Below are 13,401 nucleotides of genomic sequence, written 5' to 3' on the forward strand. Positions count from 1 at the left end.
GAGTTTGCACATTCTCCTCGTGTCTGCGTGGGTTTCCTCCAGGTGCTCTGGTTTCCTCCCACAGTCCAAAGATGTGGGGGTTAGGTTGATTGGCCATGCTAAAATTGCCCCTCAGTGCCCTGAGATGCTTAGCTTAGAGGGATTAGTGGGTAAAATATGTGTGGGTGGGGCCTGGGTGGGATTGTGGTTGGTGCAGACTCAATGGGCTGAATGGCCTCTTTCTACATTGCAGGGATTCTATGATTCTATCAATGTTGTAATACAGGTGGATAAAACAAATAGCCTCAGAATGGAATGAGTCCCCGTGCGCTGCTGTAGTTATTTACTGAATGTGTTACCAACACCCCTCAACACTAAACAACCCAGACACACACCCAAACCTCTCGTGTGCTCACTCAAACCTCCTGTGATGTTCGTGACAAAAATATCAAAATGATAAAGCTGCCTACACAGAATTACAATATTGGTCAAATACAGAACATACGGAAATCTTTTTGCAAATATTATGCAAATGTGAGAGTGAGTTATTATTATCTGTGTCTATGACAGAGGGGGAAATGACACAAGCTTTGCAATATCATTTCATAAATGGCTATATTTTCCTGAAAGTATCAGCCTAACACCTTCCCTCTGGCAATGGCTGGGATCTGCAGAGTTCAGCAACACAACCTATTACTCTGTTAACCCAATCCAATATTTCACTGTAACAAGACATACTGGAGTTCTTTACTGGAGCAACCAGCGTTCCAACCTTCCTTCGCTGTGGAAGACGCACCATTAATTTACACTATTCTTAAGGCAGAGTGTAGGCTTTGACCAATCACTTTTCTCAGCAGCTATTGCAAAATACTTTACTACCAATAAATGAGCTTTTGTTTTGAGGTACAGGTCACCCCTGTTATTGGGGTAACTGATAATTTGCAAACAGCACATGAGTTGGATCACCAAGTAATCTCCGTCAATTTCCCTTGGGATTTGGGCACCCCTGTCTGAGATGGTATATTATTGCCTGCTGCCTTGGCAATGTATTGGTGGGACCTCTTTTTTGAACTCTGGGATTAAAGCTGCTTTCAGAGTGCTATTGAGTGGTGGTTTCTGGGATTTTGACCCAGTGGTGATGAAGGAACGGTCAGTGTGCACCCACAAAAGGATGACGTGTGTGAACTGGGTGATGTTTCCATTCGCTGGCCTCCACTGTCTTTCTAGGTGGTGGAGTTTGCACGTTTGAGAGTTACTGTCGAATGAGCCTTGATCAGATGACCAGAGTGGCATGGCGGCACAGTGGTTAGCACTGCTGCCTCACAACGCCAGGGACCCAAGTTCGATTCCGGTCTTTGGTCACTGTCTGTATGGAGTTTGCATGTTCTCCCCACGTCTGCCTGGGTTTCCTCCGGATGCTCCGGTTCCTTCCCACAGAACAGATTAGGTTGATTGGCTATGCTAAAATTGACCATTAGTGTCAGGGGGATTAGCAGGGTAAATACATTGGGTTATGGGGATAGACCCTGGGTGGGATTGTTGTTGGCGCAGACTCAAAGGGCCGAATGGCCTCCTTCTGCACTGTTGGGATTCTATGACACAACACATTCTGACACTCACCCCATGATGCACAGGGGTGGGGGCGGGGAGTGAATGTTAGGGGATTGCTATGTCTTGGTTGGTGCTTTATATTTGGGAATATTGTTGAGCAGGGATCCGGGTTATTCCTCAGGAAGTACCATGGAGCAGGTGTTCAGCTGAGGAGAGAAGACTGGAGCTCGGTCAGTGAAGTAGGTGGCATCTCTGACAGTGCAGCACTCTCACAATATTGCAGTGGATTGTCACACTGCGCTCCTGATGAGGGCTTTCGCGTAACAGAATCACAGTGCGTGCACGGAATCACTTGAAATTGTGTACTTTAAACCATTTATACGGAGAGCAATTTTAATTCCCGGATACAATGCGGTTTGATGAACAGCCGCAGGTTTTAGCAGGGCCCTTGACGTGTTCGCTATTCACTCGCCGAATGTCCATTGAGAAGATGTCCACGGCCTCCAGGGGACGTGGAGGGATGAGGGTTCCGGGGGTAACACTTTCAGATGAGGAGGGGGCTGGGGAAGGGGGCGGTGAGGAGGAGAGGGGGTGGGCAGATGATTCAGTACATCAAAGCATTGCGGTGTTCAAAATCACAAGGACAGGGTGGGGAGAACATGTTCCCATTGGTGGAAGCATCGAGAAGCAGAGGGCACAGGTTCAAGGCCATTGGCAAAAGAAACGATGGCATCACCGGGAGAGAGGTGTTCACACGGCGAGTGGTTAGGATCTGGAATGGACAAGCTGAGAGTGCGCTGGAGGCAGGTTCAATCGAGGCATTCGAGAGGGATTAGCCTGAAAGGGAAGGAAGTTCAGGATTAGAGGGGAGAGGCCAAGGGAGTGGCATTAAGCAAATTGCTCACTCAGAGAACCAGCACAGACATAGAAACGTAGAAGATAGGAGCAGGAGGAAGCCATTTGGCCCTTCGAGCCTGCTCCACCATTCATCACCATCATTGACTGATCGTCCAACTCAATCGCCTAATCTTACTTTCTCCCCATAACCTTTGATCCCCAGGTGCATCTTGAATACATTCCATGTTTTGGCATCAACTACTTCCTGGGGTATGAAAACATAGAAGACGTGGGGTGGGGGGGGGGGGGGGGGGGCGGTGGTGGGAAGGGGGGGCGGTGGTGGGGAGGGGAGAATGACTTCCTTTGGCCGGGTAACCTCACTCTGATTCTGTGATTGTCCCTTCTGGCAACAATCTTGATCTGAATCCAGCCCAGAATGATAAGAGGAACGAGAGTTCCCCCTTTATGTTGGCGATGTGGGTTCATTGCTGAAATGAATAGCTGCCTCTTAGGCATGGATCCAAATCTATAAAGGGATATTAAGACTGGAAATGTTACACAGAAAGGCCATGTAAAGACAGACTGGTGTACGAAGGAGCTAACGTCGGGATTAATGCGTTGAGCTTGTGTCATTTTTCTTGGCTAGTTGATGAAAAGCCATGTTTCTGTGCCAATTTATAACCAGCTAAAAGAATTGTAGGAAAGTAGCCGCCAGCTCCTGGTTTACACCCTCAGCACAGTGAAATTAAATATAGTCCAAAATATCGTTCGATTCAGATTCAGTGTTTGGGGAAAATCATACTTATTAATTATTGAACGTACTTGAAAGCTCGGTTCAATATTTTGACTAAACTTATATAAGGTAACTGAAAAAAAATCCCATAAAACTAAAATTAAAACAAAGTTAGCCATTTCCATAAATTAGTAATCTGACTGCTCTGAAGAATTGGTTTTTTTGGAAATTACAAAATAGTGGAAAATTCTATTTTCCATAAAGTCAGAGCTTTCGTTATCCGTTTGTATTTTTAAAATGCCAAGTGATTTAACATTGATTTAACAGGAATATTTGTACAAATTAAATGCTAGTTTTCACCATCAATTCATGCAGTAATATACCAAACTCTGTATAAGTGACGGTGTCACAGTCAGACACAGCCGCTCACTCTCAGTCTAACCGGGCCACTGTGAACAGCTGTTTTCGGAGCTCCAACCCTTGCCATTTTGGGGATTTGATTTGAACCAGTCAAATTCCTTCCCCCTTCTGTCACTGCTGCGTGAATACCTTGAAATCTTCCCTTTCGTTAAGATCACTAAACTCAGGTTGTTTCTGAATTGGTTACAAAGCCCTACGTTTACAGAACCATGCAAGTTTATCAGAGTTTTTTTTGTGAGCAAACTGTGCTTGATTTGCCAGGTTGAGTTGTGGATTAAAATTAAATAGTTAGAGTAGGTATATTTCAAATCAATATTCAACATATTCAGGTGGTATTTCCTAACAGCTACTTTTTCACTCGAATTGGAAATCTTGGCTCTGCTATTAGAGGGGATGATAGAGAGTTTATTAGTGATACACGTAATCAGGAATTATTCAGTGCTGACAAGGGTGCCGAGAATGGAAAACTTTTTGATTTTCATGTTCTCTCGGCCTTACCTGACTAATCATGTCCCTCTGTCCCTAAATGTGATCACAAAAACTCAACCCTTCGCTGCAGGGACTTAGAATCATAGAATCCCCACAGTGCAGATCTGCACCAATCACAATCCCACCAAGGCCCTATCCTCATAATCTCAAATATTTACCCTGCTGAAGTTTCAAGTTTATTTATTAGTCACAAGTAAGCCTTATATTAACATTGCAATAAAGTTACTGTGAAATTCCCCTAGTCGCCACACTCCGGCACCTATTCGGTTCAATGCACCTAACCAGCATGCCTTTCGGACTGTGGGAGGAAACTGGAGCACCCGGAGGAAACCCACGCAGACACGGAGAGAACGTGCAAACTCCACATAGACAGTGAAGCGAGCGGGGAATCGACCCCGGGTCCCTGGCACTGTGAGGCGGCACTATGCCACCATGCTGCACTTGCGCTTATAATTCCTCTGGCCCTGTCCATCTCACTATTAGATGTAAAAATATGCATAATAGAGTAAGGGAGTCCTCCCAGTGTCTCAGCCAATAGTTATAGAACATAGAACATTACAGCGCAGTACAGGCCCTTCGGCCCTCGATGTTGCCCTTGACGTAAAGATGTTATCTCTAAGCCGTTACTACTAAAGAAGATGATCCAATCATTTATCTTCCAGCTTTTTGGGCCTGTTGGATTTACCACATAGCAACAGTCATTAAACATCTGAAATATTTTACCTGACTACAAAGCGCTTTTGGGCATCCCCAGGATTTTACCCAAATGCATGTTTTTCTTTTGGGATTTCCAGGGTGGGAGTCTCCCAATCTCCCACCCATATCTTCACTGGAAGCTTGGGAGACTCGGAGAAATATTGTCCATGGCCATCTCCCCAGAGGTGCTGCTGATCTCCAACTGGGAATTCCACTCAATCCCACGAGAATCACTTCAGAGATCACCGGATGTTTCCTGGGACGACAAGTCTTTGAGATCACAGGAGGAGGAGAGGGAAACAGATTCATTCCTAATTTCCGAATGGGAATTGGATAGATATTTGAGAAGTCAACATTAGCAGGGCTCTGGGGCAGAGATCGGGGGAGTGGAGCTAATTGGATAGCAGCCACAGCAGACACGATGGGCTAAATGGCCTTCTATAGTGTCTGTATCATCATTAAAACCTCCTTGAACATGGAATTGAGAAATGAAGGAGATACAATGTCTGGGCAGTTAAATAGTCAAAAGTCTGCACTGATTAAATATTTGATATTGAAGGAAAAAATTCTTGAAATTGAGCAAGGCATTGCTGAGAATTGAATTCATGGAATCGCCACAGTGCAGAATGAGGCCACTCAGCCCATCGAGTCTGCACTGACAACAAAGCCACCCGGGCCCTATTCCCATAATCCCACAAATTTAGCATGCTAGAATAAATTTAGCCAATCCACCTAACCTGCACACCTTTGGACTGTGGGAGGAAACTGGAGCCCCCGGAGGAAACCCACACAGACGCAGGGAGAACATGTACAAACTCCACACAGACAGTGACCCGAGGATGGAATTGAACCCGGGTTCCTGGCGCTGTGAGGCAGCAGTGCTAACCCGCTCTCTCCAGTCCCGGTGAATTTGAGAATCAGCCAGGCCTGGAACAACAGAGGCAGAGCAGCTTTCACTGAGACTGCCTTTCATCTACTAGTCTTTGCTGCAAGTTAGCGTGAAGCGGGTTTATTTGTTTATGTCTGATGTTCAATATTCCTTGCCGACAGCTGGTGTTGACACGTGTAACATTAGGGACATCAGTTCCCCCGTCAGGTAACAATGAGGGCGTGTTGTCAACATTCACATCACCTCTGCAGCATCAGTGCATTCTCATCATTTTCCCTTCTTTTTAAACAATACTTGTTGAAGCCAACAGCTGTCTGCATTAACTAAATAAACACAAACTTCCCCCAAGCGCCTCCATGCAGGCGACCGTGTCTATGAGCTGTTTTATGAACCGCAGCATTGAAAAGACAATTGCCGTGTCAATTTTCGAGGGTTTTGTTTCGAGCTGTACAGAATCAAATGGTGTGAGAGGAGGGCGTTCAGATACCATGCCAGTGCAGGATGGCACTGCAGGCTCATCTGGACTAGAAACATCAGATCTTTTCTCTCCTTAATGCTGCCAGACCTGCTGAGATTTTCCAGCATTTTCCCTTGTGGTTTCATAATCCCAGCCTTTAGTTTATATTTAATACTAGACTTCTATTTCTGTGTTTAGAGTCCACATTTATATCTATGTAGAAACTTTTGGCACAGTGATTAGCACCATTGCCTCACAGCGCCAGGGATCCAAGTTCGATTCCCGGCTCGGGTCATTATCTGTGTGGAGTCTGCACGTTCTGCCCATGGGGTTTCCTCCGGGTGCTCCAGTTTCCTCCCACAGTCTGAAAGATGTGCTGGTTAGATGCGATGGCCGTGCTAAATTCTCCCTCAGTGTCCCCAAAGAGGCGCCAGGATGAGGCAACTAGGAGATTTTCATAGTAACTTCACTGCAGTGTTAATGTAAACTGTCTTATGACACTAATAGACTTAAATAAACTTAACAAATTATGAAGTTAAATTCAACTTTCTAAAAACATCTGATAACTGATGGGCTGGTTTTTGAAACAATTACAGTTTCTTTATGACCTCAGAATGTCCCCTCCAGTGAAGTATTTTGAAACCCGGTCACAGGGGTGAAAGCTGCAGAATTGCCCTGAGATCCAACGGGGTAATTAATGTCTTCCAAAGAAGAGTCTCTGCCAGCCTTGCCAGGTCTCCAGATAACTGTGTAGTGTTGGGTTGGTTCTAAATGGTGTCAGAATTGACCTAACAAGCCGCAAACGATCGTCAAGAAATTTCATTTACAAATTGTCCTTCCTGAATGTGGGACATCTTTTACAGCCAACGAGGTGTCGTCTGAGGCCTTGTCACTGTCGGAATGTCGGAAATTTGCAGCCAATTTGCAGGAAAAGCAGCATTCAGATAAATGGCCGGGTCAATGGATTTGTTGAGTGGGATCTTGAGCACCCCCCACCCACCCACACACTCCCCGTGTGCGAGATTACCTGGGGGTGGGGGGGGTGGGGGTGGGGGAGGGGGCGCGGGGAGCACAAAATTAAAATTCAGCCCAAATTCCAAACCTTTCCCACCCCCTCACTGGTGATTAATCAGGTTCACACTTACTATTTTAATACATTTCAATAAATCTAACTATAATTACACACTCACCCACCACCCCCCCAACCCTCTCCAAATTAAACACCCCCTCCCACAGTAACTGTCATGTCAGCCAGGTTTAACGACACGTTTACCCAAACAGAAACCTATCGCGGGGACTCGTCCGGGGAGGAGAGGTCAGTATAGTCCCTTGGGGAGTGGGACTGTGCCAGCCAGTACCCTGGAAATGCCTCTGACACAGGTTGGCAGTGCCAGGTTTGGCACTGGGGGCAATGCGGGGCAGTCCCTGGGGGGGGGTTGCCTTATCTGTTTTTGATGGGAGGGGCAGCAGACTTTGAGGGTGATGGCGATGCCATTGGGGTGGGGTGGGGAGGTACGGTCCAGATACCTCCGTGGTTTGGGAGGAGGGTTAGGACCACGGCAGGTGGGGAGGGGGTGAGGGAGGTGGGGAATTTCTTCTTATTTATGATTAGATGGGTGTTGGGGGGGTCTTCGATCTCTGCGGGGCCGGCTCCCGGCTCTGAGTCCCCGGGGTGGCACCGCAAAGCACGTCTGCTGTCGTTTTTGTTGGTTTTCAGGGATCTGGAGCAAAAACAGAGCGGAGGAGAGATGGAGTTTCACACCCATTTTCTCACCAGATCCGTCACTTTGACAAATTCTGGTGAGATTCCAACACCAACCTCTTCCCCCCAGGATGTTGGCAGAGGGGATAAATATTGACTTGGACACTGGGAGAACTCTCCTGTCCTCATGCCTTCACTCGGAAAGGGAGCTGGAGTTTTGTCTGCTGGTTGGCGAATGTGAAATATTTCCTCCCGGGACAGTTACTAGTGGCAGTAACAGTGCCTTTTGGCAGTGTACATTCACAGTGTGGAGTTGCCTCCTTGCCAGGCCAGTGCAGAGCTGGTAACTTTACCCTCTGTCTGAAATAGCCTGGCCCCCCCTCAGACATCTGATTGAGTTGGTGCCAGTCGGGAGTGCGGGGCGGTGCTTACAGATATCTCATCAGAGAGTCGGTTTTGAAGCAAATATCTTGTGTGGTGCGTGTTTTGGTTTTGAAAGATTTATGAAAATTATAGGGAAATTTCCATTTGTTTGCATTTTGAAATTGTGTATTAATGTCAACAGCGAAAACAATAATTAGGAGGGACGCAGGGAGTGTGCTGCTGGCTTTTCCACCCACATCAATGTGGAACTCGTTATCCCATTTAGATATTTATTTCAAGTAGCTCTTTAAAGTTATTCAGAGGTAGGGAGCATTGTAAGCAGCCTGTCTTGTTCCCATTCTCGCGCAGTGGACACTGGGTGCTGATAGCCATGATGTGGAGATGCCGGCGTTGAACTGGGGTGGGCACAGTAAGAAGTCTCACAACACCAACTTAAAGTCCAACAGGTTTACTTGGAATCACGAGCTTTTGGAGCACTGCTCCTTTGGTAGGGTTGCTCACTCAACCCAATACCCACCCCACTAGCCTCTACATCACAGTCGCTGAATACCAGGTGTACTGGGTGTCTAGCCTTCTCTGTTCTGTGCTTGTGATATGTGTTTGTTGCCTACATTTTCTGGGAGAAGTTTTGAGGAGTGATCGCCGGCATCCAATTAACCATCACTGAGAGAGCAGGAAGAGGCAATTCCTGATCTCTGAAACACCAATGGGAAAGAGACATGAGTCACTCGTGACAATGTCAGAACGTCGCGTTTAGGGGCCTGGCTGGAACAGGATGTGATTCAGAACAACAGATAAAAGGGAGACGGGGATGGTGTGGGAATGGAGGAAGGTATTGAAGTGGATGACTTGCCATATCATTACCGAACAGTATATCGGGCTGAATGGCCTCATCCTGCTCCTGTGTTTCTAAGAATGAAGAAACCTACATGTCAAAATTTGCCTCCCAAAAGTGCTCCCAAAGATAGACACGAGTGTTTATCTCACCCTCTCTTTCTCCCAGCGGCAGTAAGTCTTCCTTGTATTTGCCTTCTAACCCATAGAGAATTGCAACATCATTGATAGACATAGAATCCAGTCAACCGGACAGTGAGGATATCCAGGATCAGATGAGGGTGATGTGAGGCAGAAAGACCATAGATTAGTCAGGCTGAGTGATCTATTTCTGTCCCGTTCTCTGTGCTATATCCAATCCAGTATAATTTGTACCATTTTTTCAATGATTCATTGGGTAATGTCCCCACTGATGTTTCTGTGAGAGGGAGAGGTTTGCCCGGCTGACTTTAATGTGATTGTTTTATTATGTGCGTGACCCCAGTTTAAAATCAGACTCTCAGAGTGTAAAGTCTTGATGTTCCTCTTCTTCTGTTTCCAGGGAACACAATCTCGCTGCCAGCTGCTTCCGGTGCAAAGAAGAGATTCTGGATCATCGAGGACATGTCTCCCTTCGGAAAGCGGCGTAAGACGGCCTCTTCTCGAAAGATGTTGGATGAAGGAATGATGCTGGAGGGTTTCAAACGCTACGATCTGTATGAAGACTGCAAGGACGCCTCCTGCCAGTTCTCACTGAAGGTTACCCATTACCACTGCACCCGGGAGAACTGTGGCTACAAGTTCTGTGGCCGCACCCACATGTACAAACACGCCCAGCATCACGACCGGGTGGATAATCTGGTACTCGATGACTTCAAGCGGTTTAAGTCCTCGCTGCGGTGCTATTTTGCAGACTGCCAGTTTTCCGGAAACAGCACCCACTTTCACTGTCTGCGCTGTGGCTTCCGTTGCACCGACAGCACCAAGGTGACCGCCCATCGAAAGCACCACGGCAAGCAGGACGTGATCAGTGCCGCCGGGTTCTGCCAGTTCAGCTCGAGCGTGGACTGCGAGGTCCCTGACTGTAAATACAAGCTGAAGTGCTCCCATTTCCACTGCACCTACCCAGATTGCAAACACACAGTGGTGGGGATGTCTCAGATGGACTCGCACAAGCGCAAGCACGAGAAGCTGGAACGCGGGGAGATGACCTCCGTCTCGCCCACCCGGGAGGTCACGCACAGCACAAACGCCACGACGGAGTACGACTCGCAAGGATCCTCCCTCAACCTGGACGGCTCCCTCAACCTCAGCACCAACGTAGACGGCTCGCTGTTCTTCCTCAGAAACGCTGCCGGGATCGGATTGAACGATTCTCTGGATCTCAGCACAAAGCCCCACGAAGCCACCTCGGTCACTGGGGCGGCCCCGGAGGACGTCACCGCCATGTCCGGCGACGCCGAGGATGACAACGAGATGACGCAGGACGAAGAACTGAACGAAGATGATGACGATCTCAACACGGACTCTGACAGCACCCATGGCACCATGCCCGGAAATGTGGACATGACTGAAAAAGATGACACAACAGGGCTGTAGCTGGGGACAGTCAAATCCCCCACCCCCAACCCCCCAAACCCCTTCCCTCCTCCACCACCCCCACCCCATACAAAGAATCTGTTCTCTGTATACTTGTTTAAATTATCTGGGATGACAATTTTCCGTAAATAAAAGAAAAAGTAGTAGAATTAACCACAAAAGCTCCCCAGGCACTGTAGTATTCGAGGGGCCTGGGATAAGGGTGGTGCTCCCTTCACTCCAGCTCTGCAATAGAGAGTTCCTCAGCTTCCTCCAGCCACAGCGATGCTTCCAGACCAGCTGCTGATGATGGGACTGCCCTTAACAAATAAAAGAATCACGAATATAGATGAACAAAACGATTGGCTTCAGATGGTATGTGAAGAGCAGATAGCAGCAGTAGGAAGAGTTTGTTCCCGAAAGATGTTTACAACCCGACCAACATAATTAAACCCTTTTAATATGCAGGGAAATCGGAAATCTATAATCCGACCTTTCTAGAGTTGGACATCATGTAATATTTGGGTATTACCTTTGCTATTGAAAACTCCTTGGTTGCGTGTGTGCATGTCTGCTAGATTTTATTGTTTTCATTTTTGGAATTTTTAAAGAAAAAAAAACAGTATATGATACCGAGAATCCTAAGCAGTTTTGAGCTGTAGTGTACATTATGGTATGGCAGAGTGTGCAAGCAAAGAACTTACAAAGGCAGTTTTAAATCGCCACTTTTCTGTAGTCAGTCCCAGCGTCAACTCTAGAAAGACACCGTGGGAGGGTGAGAAGACTTTTTAAGATAAAGGACGGTGTAAAATGATTCCCTCTTGGTAAATCTCAAAGCATTTAGATGAGTGCAGATTGACGAACCTTTCTCGTGTAACCTGCGGTGTTTGCGCTCAAAGTGAATGAAGTTTCATTTCTTCTCTTAATTTATTTTGTTTGGAAGATTTTTCTCTCATTCTCTCGCTCTCTCGCTCTCCCAAGAACTTTCTCACTCTGGAGTTGGGTCGTATCATCCCAAGTCACTTGCTACTGCCATCAGAGCTTCTTCCATTCCATTCCTTCTGTTTGTCTTTGGGCTGTTCCAGAATGATCTTTCATTTACAATCGCAAAGAAGCATTGTGGCTTCGAGAAAGTTTCTCCACTTTTGTTTTTGTTTCCTAGGTAGCGTGAGATTAAGTAAGATTATTTTTTATATTTAAAGCAGAAATCAGGATGGATATTGTAGATACTTTGGGGCCCAAAATTGGTGATGTTGTTTGCAAATCATTTGCCATCACATTGAATCTAACCCTTCACCCTTTTGAGGCTTAAAGCTGTGGTATCTCTGCTAAAAGTGTGCGCTTGAGTTTCTACTTAATGAGTTTCTGATCAAAGGTTAATGTTTCTGTCTTGTGTTTAAGGTTATTTAAAAGCAGGGCCTTTGTATCTTTAAAACTGAATACAGTATAGTACTCGCAAGTTGAAAGTAATTACAAGAAACAGATGAGACGTCATTTTGTTGCGCAATTCATATTTGCCAATTTTTCAATGCACTCTAAGGGGAAAACCATCTCGATATATCCGTCTCTCTGTCAGTTTCATTGGAGAAGTGTAGTTACCCGGTTCCACCAGAATTAGTAACCAAGTTACTCTGCCGAAGATGTTTGGTTGGCGTTAGAAGCTGTTATCTTAGAATCATGAAAGTCGCCAGAATCCCAGCTGACCATAGGCTGTTCTTTCCCCTTTGAGGGGGAGAGCTGACTGGTGGTGATTTAATCCGAGGGTCATCCCACTTCAGGCCAGGGGGCAAGGTAAATCATAGACCACAGAACAAGGCCATTCAGTCCATCGTGCCTGCCTTTTGTTAGTCCCATCAATCCCACTTCCCCACTCTTTCTCTAAAGGCCTGGCAATTTTTACCCTTGAACTAAATCCAGCCTGGGGAGAGTTATAGACATGGCAGATGGGGAAATCAGTCTCTCTATTCGGAGTTTGAGAGATTGTAAATATGTGCGAGGTGTTGCCTGCATTAATCTAACTCAAAGCAGCACCCCCCCCACCCCCCCGCAATCCCGCACACCCATATGAGTTTAGCACACTGACACTTGTTTCCACACTAACATTCAGCTGATTCAGGCGAATGTCCACTCCTCAATTCTGTAACCATTCCTTTTGAAATCCATTGCTCCCTCTTCCAAATCCTCTTGATTTCTCTGGATACTTACTCTGTTAATTGTATAGATCTGCTGTTCAGACACACATTTCAATGGCAGATTAATTACACCCATTTCCACCTTTACTGGAGACTCAGGAATTAATTACTCAGCTAAAGGGGTCAGTTTAACACCTCATTAGTCACTAACGAGTGGAGTTTAGCCAGTGTAAATGTCTATAAAATTCTGTTATTGTAAATATACCAACTCCTTTCCAGATAAATTGGTCCTCCGAGGTATCGACTCTGGACAAGTTCAGTTCTAAACTTTCAAATGTCTTCAATTCTTTCAGGTTTTCCAGATTGTTCAGAAAAAAATACACCACTGGGGAAGCATTGCTTTATCCAGATCATCCTGAAGTTCTTAGACTCAATAACATTCAGTTTGGTAAAGTCAGACGGGGTGAAAAAGGGGATGTTGTATAAATTGGTGCCCTGAATGGAAAGAGATGCAGCAACCTTGGGACTCAAAAGTGTATCAAGTTATTGGTCTTAAACTCCTGCAGTCGGGGAAGAATGGCTTCGTTGCTGAGTATATGTCACAGGCACAGGGAACATAGAGTGCTGACTAGCGAGGGGCTAACAGCACACACTGCTCAGCAAATTACATCCCCAGACATCTCAGTTCCTCTTGGCTGGGAGGGGTGGAGGGCGAGGGGGTAGTGGTTCATGACCTGAGGA

At 46.3% G+C, this 13,401-nt stretch overlaps 1 protein-coding gene across 8 annotated transcripts in view; it reads left to right on the plus strand.

Annotated features, from left to right (window-relative positions):
• Nucleotides 1–10,576, plus strand: part of casz1 (castor zinc finger 1) — a 399,080-nt gene extending 388,504 nt beyond the window's left edge. For all 8 annotated transcript variants that reach the window (XM_080215435.1, XM_080215434.1, XM_080215439.1 and 5 more), the window contains one exon: nucleotides 9,513–10,576. In XM_080215435.1, coding sequence (XP_080071561.1) covers nucleotides 9,513–10,549 — 1,037 coding nt within the window. In that variant the 3' untranslated portion in view covers nucleotides 10,550–10,576. The remainder of the gene's footprint in view (nucleotides 1–9,512) is intronic.
• Nucleotides 10,577–13,401: the final 2,825 nt, after the last annotated feature.

This window comes from Carcharhinus amblyrhynchos, chromosome 30 (genome assembly GCF_965287045.1).
Source record: "Carcharhinus amblyrhynchos chromosome 30, sCarAmb.v2.hapA, whole genome shotgun sequence".
Taxonomy (NCBI): domain Eukaryota; kingdom Metazoa; phylum Chordata; class Chondrichthyes; order Carcharhiniformes; family Carcharhinidae; genus Carcharhinus; species Carcharhinus amblyrhynchos.